This window comes from Podarcis filfolensis, assembly GCF_964270895.1.
Source record: "Podarcis filfolensis genome assembly, chromosome: 9".
Classification (NCBI taxonomy): Eukaryota; Metazoa; Chordata; class Lepidosauria; order Squamata; family Lacertidae; genus Podarcis; species Podarcis filfolensis.
Window position 1 is genome coordinate 31,399,461 of NC_139610.1, and position 20,861 is coordinate 31,420,321.

Sequence of the window (20,861 nt, forward strand, 5' to 3'; positions counted from 1 at the left end):
ATTGAGTTACATCTTGGGGAAACTTTGGGGTCGAGAAAAACACCATAACTGACATAACTAAACCATTCTTAACTTTAAAAATAAACAGCAAAATATGAACTGCATAATTCTTTTCAATATAGTATTTTTCATTGGACTAGGCTACTGGAGATCAAACATAATGGATTATGTTCCATACCATCTTGTTTAGGGGGCTTAGAACATTATCTATCATTCCAGACCTTCAGCAGTCAGAGGTTTATGAGGTGGAGCATAGCAAATAGAAATAACACCTATCCTCTCACCTATCATCTCAGAAGAGGAGAATCAGTTTAGGCAACAGGCATTAATTATCTGAACAGAATAGAAACAAGTATTGGATCAAATGAAGCTTTGCTGCAACAGTTCAGTTTGACATTTTAGTCTGTAGCCCTATATACACTGAGCTGGAAGTAAGCTCTGTTGAACTCTGTGGAGGCTACTTCTGAACAGACATGTATAAAATTGCTATGCCGACTGACGGTGCAATTGAAATGGTGGTAGGAAAGTTTTCATCACCATCCTCACTATGGAGTGGGCCTGTAAGTGAGACAAAACCTGTGTTTCATCAGAGCGGTCATTAGTTTTCCCTCTCCAATTGGTCTACCATCATCCCTCCATTTCACTACCTGTAGTTTCTCAGAAAACCAGGTGAGTGGTTTCGTCAAGACACTACTGCATCCTCAATATTGTTGAGAACTTGAACTCAATGGCAAGCGATGGCAAAAAGAAAATGCTGAAGAACCATCACAAAACCATCTGAATCTATCATTCTCTGGGAACAGACCATTCAACTAGATAAACCTGTAGATAAGGACATCAGGAAACCTAAGCCCTACATTATAGTGGTATAATTTCCGCTGGGGGTTGCAACTGTGAAGACACATTTTCTTTTCTTTCTTTTCTTTCTTAAATTCTCAAGTTAGAAACCCATTTCTCTTGTTGCTTTAACTGGGTACCCTAGTTCAGTGTTCCCCAACCTTGGGCCTCCAGCTGTTTTTGGACTACAATTCCCATCATCCTTGACCACTGGTCTTGCTAGCGAGGGATGATGGGAGTTGTAGTCCAAAAACAGCTGGAGGCCCAAGGTTGGGGAACACTGCCCTAGTTAATGACTCAACATGACTGCACCAGCCATTCATAGTGAGTAAGACAAAGTATTTTCTGTTTACACCTTTTGTCACAAATAGTTCTTTAAGATTTATGCAAATAGTTGGCATGTAAATGATCTAGACAAGTGATGGGAAACTTGTGACCCTCCAGAGGTTGTTACACTACAACTCCCATCATCTTATGCTTGTCTGGGTTGATGGGAATTGGAGTTCAGGAATATCAGGAGGGCTATAGTGCCATAGCACAAAAGACCATCATGATTTTAAGGAGGTTAGATTTCAAGGAGGTGTCCAGCAATTGAACTGCTCATGCCCAGATAATGCCTAGAAATTCTGTGGGCCTGGACCTTTAAGCAGTTAATTCTGTCTGTTTTCCATCATTCCATAAAGTAGTAGTCTCTCATAGCTACATAGTTATGCTGGGATGGCACTGTGTGGGAATTTTAATCTTTAAGATGGGCTTTAGCAAACACTTGAAACATGGAGAATACTCTGAGCCCTGTCCAAACACTGGAACAATTTTGTGTGTATAAATGACAGCTGGAAAATTGTAAGACACATCACAGAACTCAATTACATGCACACATCACCTTTGTGACTTCAAGATGAACAAGGTTTGCTGCCTTTCCAGCCTTCCATTCCTTTAGTCTCCAACTTTCTGCTGCCCAGAAAGAATGAAGCTTGCTCTCACACTCCAGGCACTAAGATTACTGGTATGTATTACAGTCAGTTGACTAATAAACCCTGGTGAAGAAGGAGGAGGAGGAGGAGGAGGAGGAGGAGGAGGAGGAGGAGGAGGAGGAGGAGGTGGTGACCTCCAGAAGTAGTTTTGGATTTTTTCCTCCTTTGAATAGCAGACCCATGGCCCATACAATAACATGGGGTTTTTTTAAGGGGTTTTTTTTTTTGAAAAATTTGTGTGTTTTTTTAAAAAAGTCTACTATCTAGCACAGGGGTTACAAACCCAAAGACACATTGGGGATGTGTGTAAATAGCTGTGTAGCCCAACAGAACCCAGACATTGCTTGGCACTTGATTAGGTTTTCTTTTGATCCTTTGTCAGTTTTAGTTTTTATGGGTTGGTGTAGGGGGAAAAAGAACAAATCAGTATACAACTTAGTGGGGGAAATGTATACTTTTAAATCCATTCGATTCACATGTGAAGAGCATGTGCTTTTCTCAATAGGTGTTAAGTGCTTAACATTGCCTGGATCATACCCTAAGGTATGAGAAACCTGTGTCCCTCCAGAAGTTGCTGGCCTCCACCCCATCAGCTGCCACCATTATGGCCAATGGTCACCATTATGGCCAATGGTCAAGAAGTTAACCAGGAAATATGTCTAGTGGCGTTAACAATGAAAGAAGCAGTAAAAGGATGTGAGTGTCGTACACAACATCTAAAGTGTCACATATTCTCAATTCCAGCCACAAACAAATAGGTTGTGACTACACAGCCAAAACCAGTAAAATATGGAAAGTTTGAATGTACTGTGCATCCTCTGTCTTGTGTGTGTTCAAAGAGATTTTTTTAATACAATACTGCAGACATTTCCCCATTCCACAAGCTCCCCATTCTATAAGCTTAAAAACAAAGAACAAGGCAATCAGTGAACCAATTCAAAATATTCCTAGTGAATTTAACAATGAGAAAAACCAGCACTTACAACATGCTTTCGCTTTAAGAATTTCCATAGTGTTGAATAAGGCATACTTAGGATGGTGTATATAAATTATAACTGCAGCCTATTTACACTAGAAACCTCCTGATAGTAGTTTTAATTAATACTGTGAAAAGAAAAACACATCTGCTTAAGTCTCTGTGGGAAACAGGACAAATTAAATGGCTTAGTTAAAAAAGTTAGTACTCCAAATATGAGGAGATGTGTTTTATGCCTCTGTTCTCACCTTTGCTACATGCGCATGCTTATCAAAGCTGATTGTAGAAACTAATTTGAATGATTTTTTTACATTTCTCTTAAAGTGCCAGTTCAGAGTTTCTTAAAAAGAAGAGATTGAATCCAACTAACTTTTACTCAAAGAAGGCTCATTGAAATTAATTTAGCCCAGTTGATTTCAGTACTGTCTACTCTGAGTATAACCAACATTGGCCAGCCCCCAATGTTTACATAACTAACAGCACAATCCTTATCATGCCTGCTCAGAACTAAGTTCCATTGCAATTCAGTGGGGTTTATATCCAAGTACAGAGTTAGTAATGCAGCCTAAAATAATAGAATGTCATTTTAATGGAATGCAATTTCTAACATTATTCTTGTAGTGGGTGGATTCATTGCCCAAGATGAATGTGAGGAAGAATGCCTAAAACCAAATTTGAGTACTGTGCCTGTGTGCATGTTTTTTAAACCAAGTCATTAAATTGGTCTAATTTTATAATTTAACTGATATGCTACCAAAAAGAGCAGAAGCCAATTTGTATGCATCCCAACCATCTGCAGAGAAGAAGGTTGTTCATGTTGCTTTGTCAATGAAGATAACAGCAGAAGCGGCTCCACCACCAATATACACATGTGGGCTGAGATCCTGAAATCAGTTACTGAGTAAACCCTGCTAAATACAGTAGGACATTCCTGAGCAAACATGCACAGGATTGTACTGCCGATCCTTCTCTCTCCCTCCCTTCTTCATTTTAGATAACTGATTGCGCTGGACATTGATGGTTACTCGCCACACTTACTGGCTGTAACAGTCCTCTTTCTGAACTCTAGGGCGAGTCATCCATCCACATTTTCGACCCGGAGAATCATGACAACCTCACCACATTTGTTCCAGATGTTTACACACACACACACACACACAGAGAGAGAGAGAGAGAGAGAGAGAGAGAGAGAGAGAGACTCCACTGTTTCCACAACACCATTGCACAACATAAACTTTCCCGTCATGAAGAGACAAAGCACTAAGGGGACACGTGTCCCTTCGGGCAAGGTCTTTCTTGTCTTTCCTCAATAGTAAGGAGCACTCCCCTTCCCAAACAACACTTCCCCTCATCTCCCTCGTCCTCCTCCTCCTCCTTGAGGCGGTTGGGAATCCTTTCCTCCGTCCTTCTCCACAGCATCCTTGCCTAGAGGATCCCTCGTCAATCCCGGTGCTTCTGTGCAAACGCGCTCCCACCCGGAGCCCCTTTCTGCGTCTTCGCGAGGCAGCTCTGCATATCTGCTCCGTCGTCCTGGGAGCTCCCCTGACTGGCTGAGGAAAGTCCACTGCTTTGATTCCGTCTCCGCCCCCTCCCCCTCCCCTCTCCTCCCCTCCCGAGCCCTGGCATTCCCAGTGTTCAGGAATGTGGCGAGCTGGCTTCTGGCCGGAGAAGGAAGGACCGGAGGAAGCGAAGGCGGAAAGTAGGTCTTCCCTGCCGCTGCTTCGCTTCTCCCGATGCCTCTGCTCGACTGCCTGGTCTTTCCCCCTGGGATCAGCCTCTCTTTTTAAATGCACAGCGCAACCCTTGGCGAGCTGGTTGCCAACAACAACCACCCCAAAATGCCCGAAGTCCCAGGCGCTGGAGAATAGACGACCCGGGGCAGAGGCGTCCTCGCGCGATTGGATTTACAGGTGCTGGAGGGTGCCGGGGAGCTCTCCAAGGTGCTGAACACTCGGCAGCCTCTCCAAGAGCTCTCAGGCTGAACTCTCCCGTCCTCCGCTTTCCCTTCTGGATTCCCTCATGACTCGGACACGTTCGCTTGGGAGGAGGTTGTGAATTCCTCACCATATCATGGCCCGGATTAGATACCTGCGTGCAGCTGTCTCGGGATTCTATCTGTGGGAAGCTGCGGTGCTGCTCAGGTGAGTCTCCGCTAGATCTCCCAGATGTGCCTTACTTGGTGTGATTGAGCGGCAGAGGCAACGGGACTCATGGACGGAGCTGTGGAAACTGCCTCTTCCACTCGTAATGCCCCCACAGACGTCGACTAGCAAACGAGATTTATGTGGACATTCTGATACTGTTGTGCAATAGTCTCTTGCATCCCATGCCATTGTTGTTTTGTACTCCTGTGCCTGACGTTTAAATTTCGCCTCCCCCTCCCCAAGTTTGGTTCTCCTGGAGTTCTGTATCCTGTTTTGTCCGCTATTCTGTTACGAAGCACAGAATATTACTGAGCAATATTTGAATTGTACAGTGTTTATTCAGAACTAGAAATCTCTCTGTTATTCTTTCATACTGAAATAAATATATGACAATTAATCCCTAAAAGCCAATCCCAGGTCCCAATAGCTGCCAGCTTCACAAAGAAAAGAAAGAATTTGATATTGGATTGTTTTCCCAAAACTACACTGTGTACTCTCTGAGCCAGATATTCAAATGTGAATTTTAGTGGGTTGCCCCACTCTCACTTGGGATATTTCACACAGAACCCTAAAAATAATGATTATAGCCCATTCCACAGTTCAGTTTACATGTTTGAATTTAAGCCAGTTTAGTTTTATTAAAATAGAATGCATCAAAATTGGCTTAAATCTAATAATTTTAACTTATTTAAAATACAACTCAAGTACCTAACCATAAAAACTAGAACTAAGTGAGGAGTTAAAGGAGTATCCAACCTATATATATATAAAACCCTTCATGATAAAAATAAAATTCACAACAGTGATATCCAGCTATTGTGAAGAAAAGCATGCCAACATAACAGAAATATTAGGCTATTCATGTTTTTATCTGAAGAACTTTTCATACAGCATACATGACAAACATGCATGAGATGTTGAAATATTATGCACATATTCATATTCAAATACAGAAACATGCAGGAAGAAAACTGTTGTGTAAGTGAAATTCCTTTTCACATACAAATATTCATGAGCTGCGCTACAAAAACATGGAGGGACCCCTGAAATTAGCAAGTATCACCTGAAGCTTCTGCATGTTTGTCTGCATGTTCTTAAGCTGCTAATTTGCATTATGAAATGCAAGACTAATTTCTTTAGGTTGTGCCTCAATGTCATGATGGTTATAACATTAATGGAAGGGAATGGTATGAAGTAGATCTGGTGATTATTTTATGGCATGGCTGGTAAGATGAATCTTGTTTTTTTGAAGGGCTCATGTACAAAACAAGTAACTGAGCCTCCATTCTCAACTTGGTGAAAGGGTATTACAAAGGGCTCTTTAAACCATTTTTATTCAGTGGTACTATACTAGGTGCATTTTAGAAGCAGAAGTCAACATGGCAATTATACTTGAAGCCCTGCACCCCCAACTCATTTCAAGTTCATATTGACTCCAGAGGTTATTGGGTTATATCTTCAGTTGACCACCAGCCAGGATGGAGTCATTTAATTTCACTTTCGCAGACTGGTAAAATGATCAAGCTCTGGTTAAAAGATAATAGCTATGATGGTACTAGGAAGGGTGAGAGGGTCAAAGGGAGGAACTCCTAATCAGGTTGTTATGGGGAAAGTGCACAACATTGTGAGGACATGCAGAGCTAGAGGGGGAAATGAAATGAAATGAGCCCTCACTAGATATGCCATTGGCATGTTATTTACAAGCCACATATTTTAGCTTTAGCTGTTAATTTTATTTTACTAAAGCAGATATGTTTTTTAATGTATGACAAAAACTATTTGGAAGCAGCAAGAAATGTATCCAAATCTCTTGAAATAAAAAGTGCACACGCTTAAAATCCACTTACTTCAATGGGACATAGGTGCACCTGATTTTTCTTAGAGTGAGAGAATTCCTGGTATACTATTAAAAAGTGAGGTACTAGTTTATATGCTAATAGTAATCTGAGTCTTCCCACATTTGTGCTTATGTGAACCACTGATGCACAAGATGGAATACTTGCAGACACAGCAGAACCCAGAGATACACACAGGCAGGGCTTTTTCAGGGGGAACTCACAGGAACTCAGTTCTGGCACTTCTCAGGTGGGTTCCAGCACCTCTCTGGTGGGCGCCATTGCCGTTCTAAGAGAATGAGAGAGGTTCCGGGATTGACAATATTTAATTTTGTGGGGGATAGAATGTTGAATGGATGAGAGGGGGATAACCATATAACTGGGGGGGGGGGAGACAACAGAGTGGGATACCTGGAATAGAAGAAGATATTTGTATTTGTCTACCTATTTGAGTAAGTCACTTCTTCGATGACACTGAGAAGTTACTTAATGCCTCAGGTACTGGAGACAGAACTGTCTGTAGGCATCAACTGAAAAATTAAGAATATAATGGGACTGAGATCATGTCCAGCTTGCTCCCCCGTAGAAAAAAACCCCTCAACCCAGCCCAAGGAAAACCCCAACATGGTGAGGGGCATACCATCTCAATGACAATTGAGCATGCTCAGTGGGCATGGAATGTTAACTGCTTGTTGTAAGGGAAAAGAACAACTGGGGAGAGTGAGATGTCATGGCTTGAACCTAGAACAGAAGCACTCCTCACCTGCTTTGTTGCCACGTGCCCCACTTGTTTGGAGAGTAGAGGCAGTAGACTCAAAATTAGTCAAATGTGCCTAACATCACCCCATTTCATGTCCAATACATAGGAACCAGCAGACCTGTATATGCTGAAGATCAGTAGACAATACCTGTGATCTTTTTGTGGAAAATGTATTTCTAATTTTGGATAAAATTTCGCAAATGTGCCAAAACGTAGAGGTAATATACTTTCATTTTTTAAAAAAAGCCAACAATAATGAGAAGAGTACATTTTGCTTTTTATATATATATAGATGCCACAATGCTTCAGCCCCCTATCTGAGTGAGAGAGAAATAATCTCAGACAATAGTTGAGAGGTAATGACGCATATAAAAGTGTTTGTGACAAGTGAGAGTGACCTCTAGTTGGAGGGATCTGTTCTTGAGTCACAACAGGGAAATGGAGCGAGTGGGTGTGTTGAGCAATAACGTAGGAGCATAGAATATAAGAGCTATCATCCTATAATTTAAAGTTAGAACTAATTTTCACTTGGAGGTGTATGTTCTCATCAAACCATTCTTACAAGAAATTCACCAGAATATGTATTATGTGAAAAATCTCCAGAAGCAGACTTTTTTTGCTGCAGTATTCTGTGTGGTGAAATAGTCTTTTAAATGCATCCCTGTGTGAAATATAAGACTACTGTTTACCAAACCATACAAAGCATGAGTTATATTCTCACTGCTTTGGATTCACTATGTGTTCATCCTACGATAATTAAAGGTTTTATAGAACAAAATAAAAGACAGAGAACAGACATGGGATGAGATGGGAAGGAAAGGAGTTTGTGCAGTTTTAAGACTACAACGCCCAGAGTGAAGTGAGACTGAGTGAAATTATGTGGATGGAAATTTCTGGCATATCACAAACTCTAATAGCAAATTCATCTGATGGGTGCTGAAAAGACTGTAGCCAATTTAAGGCCACTGAAAAACAAGAGAGCAGTATCTGTATGCCCAGGGGTCCCCAAGGTTTGCAGAACTACCAAAAATATTGGGGTGGGGGGACTAAACAGCCAAATGAGGACTGTGAATGCTCGGTAGTAATGGAATGCTAAATGTAATGGAATGCTAGTAATGGAATGCTAGTAATGGAATGGTAGTAATGGAATGCTAAATGGAACAGGAAATGGAATGGAGTAGCCTAGAAGACCACATGGTTGGCTAGCTGAACTCATGAACTGGAGCATGCCACACTGCAAGGTTTTATAAACGTTGTATAAATATACTTGTATAAACATAATTAGAAATAGTTACTATAAGAAGCATGGCAACATGCCCAGGATAGTGCTTTATATTCCTTTTTCCCATGAGTGAGAATACTGAGCAATAAAAAGCACTGATGTTGATACCGAAGTATCACATTTAGATTATTTTATGAAATAGGGAAGAGGGGAGCTTACACACACACACACACACACACACACACACACACACACACCTCAACCAGTCTTTGCCATCCTATTACCATCCAGATGTTTTGGGCTACAGCTCCCATTATACCTGACCATTGGCTATGTTGACCAACACTGATGGGAGTTGTAGTCCAAAACATCTGAGGAGCATCAGGTTGGCGAAGGCTGCCTCACACTGGGAAGACATTAAGGTAGGTCATATATAGTTCATGCTCGGAAGGTTACTATTTCAGGCATAGGAACCAAATCTCAAAATGAATGCATACTGGGCTCCAAACTACATCAGTAATAGGAAACCTGAAGCCTTTCAGATGTAGTTGGACTGGGCTAGGCTGGCTGGGGCTGATTAGAAAGTCTCAGGTTCCCCATTGTTGCTCTAGGATAGGTTTCCCAAACTTGGGTCTCCAGCTGTTTTGGGACAGCAATTCCCATCATCCTTACCTAGCAGGAGCAGTGGTCAGGAATGATGGGAGATGTAGTCCAACAACTGGAGACCCAAGTTTGGGAAACCCTGCTCTAGGATAAACAGCTTATTGTGACTCTATGGGGCATATCTTTGCATCTCTAATTTTCTTTGTTATTTTTTTTGAATTCTGAAACATATACAGTGGTACCTCTGGTTACATACGCTTCAGGTTACAGACTCTGCTAACCCAGAAATAGTGCTTCAGGTTAAGAACTTTGCTTCAGGATGAGAACAGAAATCGTGCTCTGGCGGAGTGGTGGCAGCAGGAGGCCCCCATTGGCTAGAGTGGTGCTTCAGGTTAAGAACAGTTTCACGTTAAGAACGGACCTCCGGAACGAATTAAGTACTTAACCTGAGGTACCAGTGTATAGAACTTTAATAAACATATACTAAGTAGGCAGGAATTAGGTATGTTCTAAATGGGCCTGCATTGCACCTGAAGGACCAGGTGAATAACAGGGGTGGGGCCCTTGGTAATATGGCACCCTGTGTGAGGCTAAAATTTGGACCAAAGCCGCCTTTCCAAAGTGGGTGCTGGGCTTTGGGAAGGAGGCGCAAGGCTCTGGCAGAATCCTAAAGCCCACCTGTCTTCTTTCCAAAGCCAGGCAAGCACCAGCTAGACATTGGGAAGGAGGCCAGAAGACACCTCTTTGGCCCCTGTACCCTGTGTTGGGGAACCGGTCACATTGTCCTAAATCTGCATTTGTGCATAATCTAGAGGTGATTCTAACTTGTTGCTAGAAGTGCAAGGGTCAGAGGGTCTGTTTTCAGCTATGGCTCAATAGATATAACCAGGCGACAATAATCTATGTTCTACTTAGTAACCTTGCATCTAGACTGCTACAATGCGCTCTTTGTCAGCTGCCCTTGAATACTATATGGAGATTGCTACTAGTGCAAAATACAGATACTGTACCAGGATCTTGATGGACCCGATAGATGTAATGCCAGGTAACACCAGTCTGTAAAGACATGTCCTGGATGCCTATTTCCAGGCCTGATTCAAGTTTTTTATTTTGACATGTACATTCCTGAGCAGCTTAGGACTTGGTTACCTGGAGGACTGCTTCTCTTTTAGTCCTGCCCATGACTTGAGATCTGCTCATGATATGTGGTCCTTTTGGAAATGCCATCTCTTAGGGAAACCCAGGAATCTATAGCCCAGCATACGGCTTTCTCAGATTGTGGAATATGTTACTCCTAGAGGTCTGGCTGGTGACATCATTGTCCATTGTTAGGTGGAAGGTTAAAAGAAAAAAATCTCTTTTGTTATACCTTTGACTGATACACCTGCACTGTTTTACTTTTGCTTTTTGCTTTTTTGGTGATAGCACTTAACAGTACAGAGTACTATCACTTCTATTTTTGCTGCATAGAGCACCCACAACACTTTTATTGATATATGAAAACCACTCTGCATGTCTGGCTTGTGTATTATTATGTTTACACATAGTTGGAGGATGGTTGTGGTTGTTTTATGGTTTTATTATTGTTCTTATTTTAATGTTTTGACCCATTCTAAGGTCTTCAAAGAACGAGATATAGATTTGAATTAATTCAAGCCATTTCTATGGCCTTCAAACTTTGCAGATGCATTTAAAGCAGGTTTTCAGCCAGAAATAAAAAGTTAATTCCAAAAGTTCAATATAGGGGAGGGATGTGCCATCAGATACTTCCCCTTAATAGTGTTAATGCTTTTGTTGGGGGGGAAATCAGAAAACTGGAGAAAAGATTGTCCTGTTTTCATATTATTTGACTATGTTTTTTACAGGAAAAACATGATATAGGCCATTATTCTTTGAGTTCATTATTTAGTATTTCCTATATAGCTGTCTGCTACTGCCACTACTTTACTATTAAGAAAGCTAAGGATTGGTACAATTAATCTGTCACCAATCTTTATGCTCGTTTTCACATTCTATTCATTTTCTTCACAAATCTTGATCAGGGCTTCAAATTCTTTGTCAGCTAAGGTTTCCTTATACGTTTCAGAAATTGGTCTAACAATATCTCATATCAAAAGAAATAGTAGTTGGATTGTTCTGCTTTTGGAAAACCAGTATTTTGTTATCTCCTTTGATTTTTCCACTTTCACACTCTGATGTATAGATGTGAGTAGCTGCAGAAGTGCACACAGAGGCTTGTTAGGACATAGCTTCAGAGGCATTCTGTGTGAAGCAATTTTGGCCTACTATGCTGCCTGTCCGTTTAAATCCCATTAGCATGGCTTACCCTGATACAACTGGCTTGTACAATTGCATAGAGCCAGTTGACCAGGCAAGGCCTCTGTTATGGTGCATCACAGATGTGTCATCTCCTGTACTAGTTTATCCCACCATCTTTTCTCCAATGCCCATGCAAACAGTCGATTGCTACACTTGTACAACTGTCAGGAATATGTCTGTTACCAGCATAATGCCATTGGTCATGTTGTTGCGTTAGCAAGGGGATTGGGAATTCTGATGGCCACAAAGGTAGCAACCTACAAAGCATTCAAAAAGGAATTAAAATGGTTCCCCTCATCTTGCTCCTGCCTATGCTTCATTTAGAAGCACAGTACAGGCTTCTAAATGGTTTTGTGAATATATATATATATATATATATATATATATATATATATATATATATATATTATATTCTATTGAATTTTGAATGTCCAGTACAGAAAGGTTTAAACCTAATAATAAAATTACTAAATGTGACCAAAGCTGCAGATTTCAGATGACTTCATCTTAGCCAAGTCAGTGAAAATGAACTTAGCTTAAGCTCTCTTCTTGAAGTCATGGGAGCAATGGGACTGCCATGCCCAAACTAGAAATTGAACGGCTCCATGCAGACTTTGACACATTACAGAGTGGCTATGTGATTGCTCTAGGGTACATAAGACCTTGTTGATTGTCTACATTCCACATTCTACACACATGGACTCAACGCACATTATCGGCTTGCCCATAGGAAAGTCCAAGTGAGACAGTTTATCTTTCAGATGAAGGAAAAGCCAAGGCTGGAAACTATCATGGGACTTGGCAGTTTATAAGACAACCAAATTAAAATGATGCTTGGATTTCTATTTACATTTCACACCTCATGCTGTGCTAAACTCATTTTCCTATTATTAACCATTCTTAATATGCTCCAAGCTAACTGACTTGCTCTACAAATAGAGGTGAGTCACTCTGGAAATAATATTGTTATTCTTTACAACACATGTCACTAGAATTCCAAACCACAAACCAGTTAAGTAAAGAAAAATACAAAAGTTAGTGTCAGTTTTGATCCCTTCAGCTTTAGATATTAAGGACTTTAGATATTGATGACTCTATACTACATGGACTTGTGCATGGAAAAGCAATCAAAGAATGTGCAAACTCCTCCAAAATAATACTAATTTCCCTATGGGAAAGTGAAATTATGAAGCAAGGCGTGAAGATGCAGTAAACTGTGCCATACTAGATGCTGCTGCTTACTTTTAAAGCCCCACATCAGGGTGTGCAAGCTCTGGCCTGAAGGTCTGATTAGGCTCACCAGGCCTTCCCATGTGTCCACAAGGCCATTTCAACCAAGCCAACTCAGTCAAAATGAGGGTTGCAAGCGCTGCTGTCCAACTGATTGGAGGTGGGGCTTCCATGGGGCTTTCCAAGACCATGGGTAATGCCTTTGCCCTCACAATTTGATTTCAAACCATGCAAGCGAAAAAAGGGTCACCTGCACACTTGTCTAACTCGCCCAGTTGTCAGACTTGCACACCTGTCCAACCCAGATGCAGTTTCTCACCCTTGTCATAAATACCTGAAAAGGGCTCCTCACTATTACCAGCCTGTCCATGCTTTAGAAGCAGCAAAGGGGACTCTTTCTTGAATTCCGCTGTCAAGAGAGACTCATTTCATTGTGGCACCCCATTTGTGGAATGCTCTCCCACTTTAATACATAAAGATATATCTATTTTAGCCTTCACCTCTGTCAATCCTTTTAAAATTCTCTTCTTTTACTGGTGTTTTAAGAAGTGGGCTTTGGTTTTACTGGCGTCTTTTATAGGTTTAGTTTTTTTATATTGTTCCCCACTCTGGTTCTTGTACTGATGAAAGGCAACATAAATCTTTTTAACAGATAGATTGAGAACATTTACTAATATACACAATGTACAAAGAATCAAGTACATACTATTAGCTAAGTCAATATGATTAATAATTATTGGTAAGAGGGTTACATGATGTGCATGTCTGATAATTGCATGGTTGGCCCACAATTCAGATTATGAGTAATTAAATGTACCGTATGTTTCCATGTACAGTGGTACCTTGGGTCAAGTACTTAATTCGTTCCAGAGGTCCATTCTTAACCTGAAACTGTTCTTAACCTGAAGCACCACTTTAGCTAATGGGGCCTCCTGCTGCTGCCGCGCCGTCGGAGTACGATTTCTGTTCTCATCCTGAAGCAAAGTTCTTTACCCGAGGTACTATTTCTGGGTTAGCAGAGTCTGTAACCTGAAGCATATTTAACCCAAGGTACAACTGTATAAGACAACGTTATTTGCTTTTTAAAAATAAATATATTTCAGATAAATATTTTAAGGGCAATGTAAGTTTAACAGTTAATGTGCAAAATAACTGACTAATTTGCAGTTTCACTAGGTCTTATAGAGACTATGCCTATTAAAGATTATGCGTAATGACAGAGGAATGTGCAATATTAGGGCAATATATGAATGCTCTCAGGAGCCTGTTGGAGCCAGGGTTGGCTGCCCTCCCCTCAGGGAAAAGTCTTTGCAAAGTATTTTCTGCTGGGTGGTGGAATTCTGCAAGGGCATCTGGAACACTCCACTCTTGTCAAAGCTTGGCAAGTGTGGGGGGGGGGAGCGTTCCAGAAAGCTTTGGTGCTGTAGATCAGCAACAAAGCAGAGCTTCTCCACCAGTGGTTGAAGCAGTGGGGTAGGGTAGAAAATGCTACCTCTTGCATCTAAGCAACTTGAGGCAGCTGCTTCACCCCACCTCAGCCAGCTCTGGCTGAAGATTATTTATTTTGACCTGGAAATCTTCACAATTCCCTCTTCATAGACAAATTATTTGCACATTTTCTATGAGGCCTGGTAAAGGTGCACAATGGCCAGTTGTTATGTGTATTAACTGCCCAATTTATATTCCCCCTAACACATATATGCGCTAACTTAACAGAGAAAATAAGTGTTAACTCCTGTATTAATGCAAGTTTCCAAATAGTAATGATTGCTGGTTTTACTGGGCTAAACTTCTCCTTGAACAGTGAAGTAAAGATATTATAACATTCATTCCTCACTAATTCCACCGTCCATTGGAGCGCTATTTATCTTTCTATTGAATTGTCTTCTAACATTATTGAGTTTGGTGGGCCTCCAATGTATTCAAGACAGAGTTTAATTTAAAACTGTTATGCCCCACATTTCAGTTATCGATAACTGAAATACATCATCACTTCTCTAAGTCACTTACAAAGTAATAAAGTAAGAGTTTAAAAACTCAACAGTCATTTAAGTGTCATAAGGAATAATAAGTCAGCCATATTTTCAGAAAGCTACTAACTAGCCATGGGTCATAATAAATGAAGCGTACCAGTATTAGAAAGTCTTCCAATAACAGAAGGCATCACTGCTGCCTCATTATAATTTTAAGGTTAGTCTTATTCTGATGGTAAGTCAATTGGTTCCAAAGGGTTGGGATCTCTATGGACAAGAAATTTTATCTCCAGCATAGGTGGGATATGAAAAAAGCTCCTTCACTAGATCTTTATGGATGGGTGGGTGGGTGGATGGATGGGATTTTACAGAAGGAGATATTCTTAAGATACACAAGGGCTCTTTAATGGTAAGAATCAGCTCCTTCAATTTCATTCTTAAGTTGACCTAGCCAGTGCAGGGGTTGCAAAAATCAACAGAATTATTCATCCATCTTGTTTTTTGTTAGAAGATTCAATATCCCCTGTATTTTTCATCTGTTCTGCAAGAGTAGCTCTATGAAAAAATGTGTTGTAACATTTGCAAAGGCTACTTGGCCACAACTCATCACAGCTATGACATTAGGATGCATTGATGGGGCTCTTGATAGGTCTAGCAAGTGCCCCAGCTTTTCCCCATTGATTCTGGAACATGATACTCATCATCACCTGATTCTGTTTTGCATAGAATGTGGTAGCATGTAAGAAATCAGAGCAAATGTGCACAAATTGGCCAGGGAGAGGTCAATTTTAAGTCAATCCAGAAAGATGAGATGCCGTTGACAGACTGAACCATTTGTGTGCTGATCACAAATTGATCATGTAGCTTTCTCCTCACAAATGATTTCTTCTTCTTCTTCTTCTTCTTCTTCTTCTTCTTCTTCTTCGATCACTCGTAGCCAAGTTAGATTGTCATCCATGAACATGGCCTTAACAGTGAGTCCATAAGTGACTGTGGAGGCCAATTCTGGATCCACACATCCTTCCACAGTGGAGACATACGTTTCAGGGTGGGAGTTGATCATGGTGAGGGTTTGCCAAACGTGCCTTTGCACGTTTCTCTCTTTCGTCCTGAGTTTGAGCGTCTTCTAAGTCCATGACACCTTTGGTAAATGATTACAAGATGCCAGCAACCTTCTCCAAGCTCAGCCTCAGTTGAGAATTTTGGAGACTGCAAAAGTTCTCCTGAATGGAGAAATAATCTTTTTCAAGCCCTTCAATTCTTCTCCAGCTCAGACTAAAATCTGAGTCCAAAAGAGTGGTCAACATCCTTCCTGCCAGCACCTCTCAAACAAACTCCCACTCTCCTTTACTAAACTCGTGGCAACAGGAGCAACAGCAGGACATGAGGGTAGGGGAGATAGTCTCCTCCCTGCTTCTGTGCTCTGGCATGCTGTGGATGAAGGGCACAGTGGCACTTGAAACTTAATAGTCTTCACATTGCAGTAGCCACTGGGTAAATTACCAGTCCAAAGGGCCACCTAGACTTTCTTCCTGGCATGCTGTTCCACAGCACACCTTAGTGGTGAAGACAGAGAGGAGAAAGGAGAAGACCTCCATCCCTTCATTGTCTCCATGTGCTACTGTTGTTTATGTCAGTGCTTCACTGGAAAATAAAGAGAAAGGGGGATTGTGTTTGGGGGCTGTGAGGGAAGCTGTTTGAGTGATTGGTAGGTCTGGCAAAAATGGGATGGGATGATTATCTAAGCTTTGGATTGTCTCAGAGTTCTTGCTGATTTTTTTCTTTAATAGCTTGTATCACTTCTAAATTAATCCAAAACTGGGGAGAGCTTGCCCATCTCTACAATGAAAAAAGGAAGCATATATAATTTCTGCTTTTTCCTACACACACATACACAAGCAAAATGAAAGGGTTTTCATTCCCATGGCTTCAAATTTTCTAGAAGTTTTACATCTCTCATCTGGAGGCTATTGATCTAAACCATTCTGTTTCACTTTGAGGAATAAATTAAAACAAAAGAAGAAAATATATATTGCAGCTGCATTGAGAGCCTTGTAATTTGCCTTTTGCAGTATTTCAGTTTTACAGTTCACTCAGATGAGAATAGATTTTGATAAATAACGTGGAATAGTTGTAGCTCTGTGCAGCATGATTTATTGATGATATCTCCCACCCACCCTTTCTTGGTCAGGAACACTTTATGTCGACGGAGCCTTTGGGATTCCTCTCCTCTTCAAAATATGAATAATGTTATAATGTTTAACCAAACAGTATCATCCTGTTTAATTATTCAGAGGAGTTTAATTTTCTAGCATTTGGAATCAATGTGCTATTATGAAATAGCAATGCATTTGTAAAGAAAAAATCAATAGCCTTGGTTTTAATATAGCCTAAGCTTTTAAAACCAGCATTTTAAAATCCTTTTTATTTTATTTTATTTTACAAGCTCTACATACTGCTTTTCACTAAGTTTAAATCCCATGGGATCCCCCTGCCTTCCATTATGGTACTAAGAACATCCAGTATAACCTATAGCAGGAGTGGGGAAATCTCTTTTTCTGGCCCCAGAGAACTCCGCAGATGTGATCAGCCTCCAGTGCCCACCAGTCCTTTAAGAAGGTCCTGATCTACACCACCAAGCATCAGCTAGGTGATGGCTTCTGACAAGACCATATCTGTATATTGCCCAGGGGCTACAACTGTGGGGAAAGGGTTGGGCACCTTCATTCATCTCCTTGATGGGAGGGACCCAGCTGCAGTGTCTCCTTCTCACCTTCATTGGCATATTGCTGAAATCCGAGAAGCTAGAAAATGTTATTGTCCACATCTCTGACATGGAAGAGGCACTAAAATGTTTCCCATCCATTCATATACACAATGTAGCTCTCCAAAGCCAAGTTAGTGAAAATTCTCTTGGTGACCTCCATCCAGTTTCCATTTTACCTTCTCTTAAGACCAGCCATTGCCAACCAACTGCTCTCTAGATGCATTGGACTGCCAACCCCACAGAGGCATGAGAGTGACGGCTGGAGCTGGTAGAAGAGTTTGGATTTGATATCCCGCTTTATCACTACCCTAAGGAGTCTCAAAGCGGCTAACATTCTCCTTTCCCTTCCTCCCCCACAACAAACACTCTGTGAGGTGAGTGAGGCTGAGAGACTTCAAAGAAGCGTGACTGGCCCAAGGTCACCCAGCAGCTGCATGTGGAGGAGCGGAGACGCGAACCCGGTTCACCAGATTACAAGTCTATCGTTCTTAACCACTACACCACACTGGCTCTCACTGGTAGGCGTTTGTAGTCCAAAATATCTAGAGGGAACCAAGCTGGTGAAGGCTGGTCTAAACACTTGAAGTCCAAGTGTTGTGTTGTTTTTAAAGCTGCTAATAAAGATATGCAGAGAATGAGGAGAATAATTCCACACCTTCTGCATATATAAAACTTGCATTATTACTAATGGAAACTGTAACTGCAATGGTAATAAAGAAATGTGCCTTCATATTGTGCACCCACTCATTAAAGAGTCTTGTATTGCAAAGGCAGCATGTGATATAACTGGGCAATTCTTCACAGAAACTATCTGTGAGCAAAATATGTCTCATTAGTTTCTTGTTAAGGTTCCCTGCAAGAGTTTGTTTTTCTGTCAAATATATAAATACATAGCCGCTAACTGTGTTTCTACTTACTCCTTCACTTGCCGATGTTACAGTAACTAGAAGTGACCTACAGTGGAGCTAGGCTAGGCTAGCAAATCTACCATCTAGGCTAAACATACATAACTTAGTCATTGTGACACTGGACTAAAAACCTGAAAAGCTGGGAGGGGGGTTGTTTTGGTTGTTTTGTGGTTTTTTGTTGTTGTTTTTGTGTTTGTTTGTTTTTTTGCATTTTTCTATGTCAGGAACAAGCAGGAATCTGAAGGTTGTGCAGAGGAGGCAGAAGGGCAGGAGAATGATCCAGAGAATTGAGCCAGTAATTTGAGTGGTTTTGTTCCACCTGCGAAGCAGGGAGAAAAGACTCAAAGGTGGGGGAAGAGTTGCAGGAAGGCGCAGAGGTGGAAGAGACAGTCCCAAAGAGAGTTGGGCTGTTAGAATCTCCTCCATCACCTCCCCCACTGTCTCCAAGGACAAGGAAGGGCTTAAAGTTTCAGGAGCAGCTGGAGATGTAGTGCAGGAGAAGTTGCTGGTTGCTTGTTGTGGCATTTGCCCGTTCTTTTGGAAATGTCTGTACAGGGGGAGAGAAAGGGTTAATAGGTAGACCAATAGAAAAGCCAGAGGCGGAGCCTACCTGTTTTTAAAAAGACTTAGCCAGAGGTTTAGACAGTTGGGAAAAAGCAATAAGGGAAAAGCAGTTGGGAGTTAAAGCAGTTGGAAGACAGATGGAAATAGAGAGACAGTTAGTGCAGTTGGTTCTTGTGTGAGGGGAGGTAGAAGAGTTAGAGACAGGATAAAATAATTGTGATTTACCGGGGAGAACCTGGTTGGTGGTAGCGGATTAGTGGTGTATGGGTCAATAGTCCGTGAAACGACCAGGGGCTCCGTACAAATGCCACACTTGTGCACACCATGTCAGAGGAGGGGGTTTAAATGTGCTGAAGGGGGCATGGCACACTGTTGCTCCAACTGTTGGATAGGAGCACAGGTCTGAAGAGGGACGTGCCTAGCAAGCTCTTTAGCAGGAGTGGTGCATGTAATTCTTGTGCCCTAGTGCTTTGCCAATGAAGAACTAAACTTCTAGCTGTGTGTCGTCCTTGTTGGGGCTGGATGGGGCCTCTGGACAATGTACTATATATTTTGGAATATTGCTTGTGTATTTGGGGTGTATGGGGTGTTCAGGGAGGGTAGTACTTTTGGTGGGTAACATATCATACTCTTTCTGGGATAGTTTGTCCACCTTTGGTCCCCACCCTGCACTAGCTCTCCCCTGTGGCTCCTAGAAGCTGTTGGTATGTGACAGCAGCCACACCCTGGGAATGGCTATGACTGGCTAGCTAAACCAGGTGAGGGTATCTGGTGGGTCTCAGCATACAGTTTAACACCCCAAACTCATAACAACACAATACTAAGATTTTACTTGGTGAGTCACTTCTGGTGACTTTACTACTTTATTGCTTCCAGTCTCTAATCTAGAGGTGGGAGAAGAAACTAGTACCTAAGCTTGTTTGTTTGTTTTTCTTCTGCTCTTGAAAATATTCTGCAAATAATTTTTTTAATAATGCACAATACAAATACAGATGGCAGTATTCTTTGCAGTTCTTTGTCAGCAGCAGACTTTGATATTATTTGGGGTGTGTCTGTTTGGAAGGACAGTTTCTTAACATGTGGCTGTCATTTTTTCCTAACTACTATTCAAGAATGATGTCCTCTCCAGCTGTGGTCAGACCAGTATAGTATGGTATGTTCTTCAGATGTAGTATACATGTTTGATATTCAATATGCATGCCCACACAAGACTGATACTTTGTCAGATGTAGACATAAACTGATATCAGTTTTTCCTTCAGTGCACTGCTTATAAAACTTTGATGTTGTTAATGCCCATCTACTGTAAGTACTTGCCTATTTGCCTGTGCTTGAATGTGTTTCTTCCATGAATTCCCTTATCACACTCCACTGAAAAGTGTTTTTCAGCTTTTAGCAAGCATTCAAGCTGAAGCTTTGCTCTTTCATTAGTCAGACCAGAAATATGGGTGTTTAGGTCCAAGGTGGGCTCCTTCACAGCACCTCAGAATGTTGTAAATGATTCCTTGATGTTAGAGAAAGTTGGGTGGCCATCTCTCAGGCATGCATTGTGTTCAGTGCAGCTGTCGGGGTTATCTTGTGCCCTAGGCAAGGCTAAGCACTTGCATCCTACCTAAAAAAAAATTCTATCTTCAATTTTCAAAAAGAGATACCTTGTAGGGGTGTGTGCGAAAAGCACAAAACTTGAAACTGCTAAATTTCATTTAAATTGCAATTAAATTATCTTTCTCAAATGCAGAAGAAGATGTTT

General features: G+C 41.3%; 1 protein-coding gene across 3 annotated transcripts in view; it reads left to right on the forward strand.

Annotated features, from left to right (window-relative positions):
- The first annotated feature begins 4,229 nt into the window (after positions 1 to 4,229).
- GLRA3 (glycine receptor alpha 3) overlaps positions 4,230 to 20,861 on the forward strand; it is an 80,947-nt gene continuing 64,315 nt past the window's right edge. The window contains exon 1 of one of the 3 annotated variants that reach the window (XM_083631246.1): positions 4,230 to 4,928. In XM_083631246.1, the coding sequence (XP_083487372.1) occupies positions 4,858 to 4,928 (71 nt within the window). In that variant the 5' untranslated portion in view covers positions 4,230 to 4,857. The remainder of the gene's footprint in view (positions 4,929 to 20,861) is intronic. The other 2 variants (XM_083631244.1, XM_083631245.1) reach the window with 2 other exon arrangements.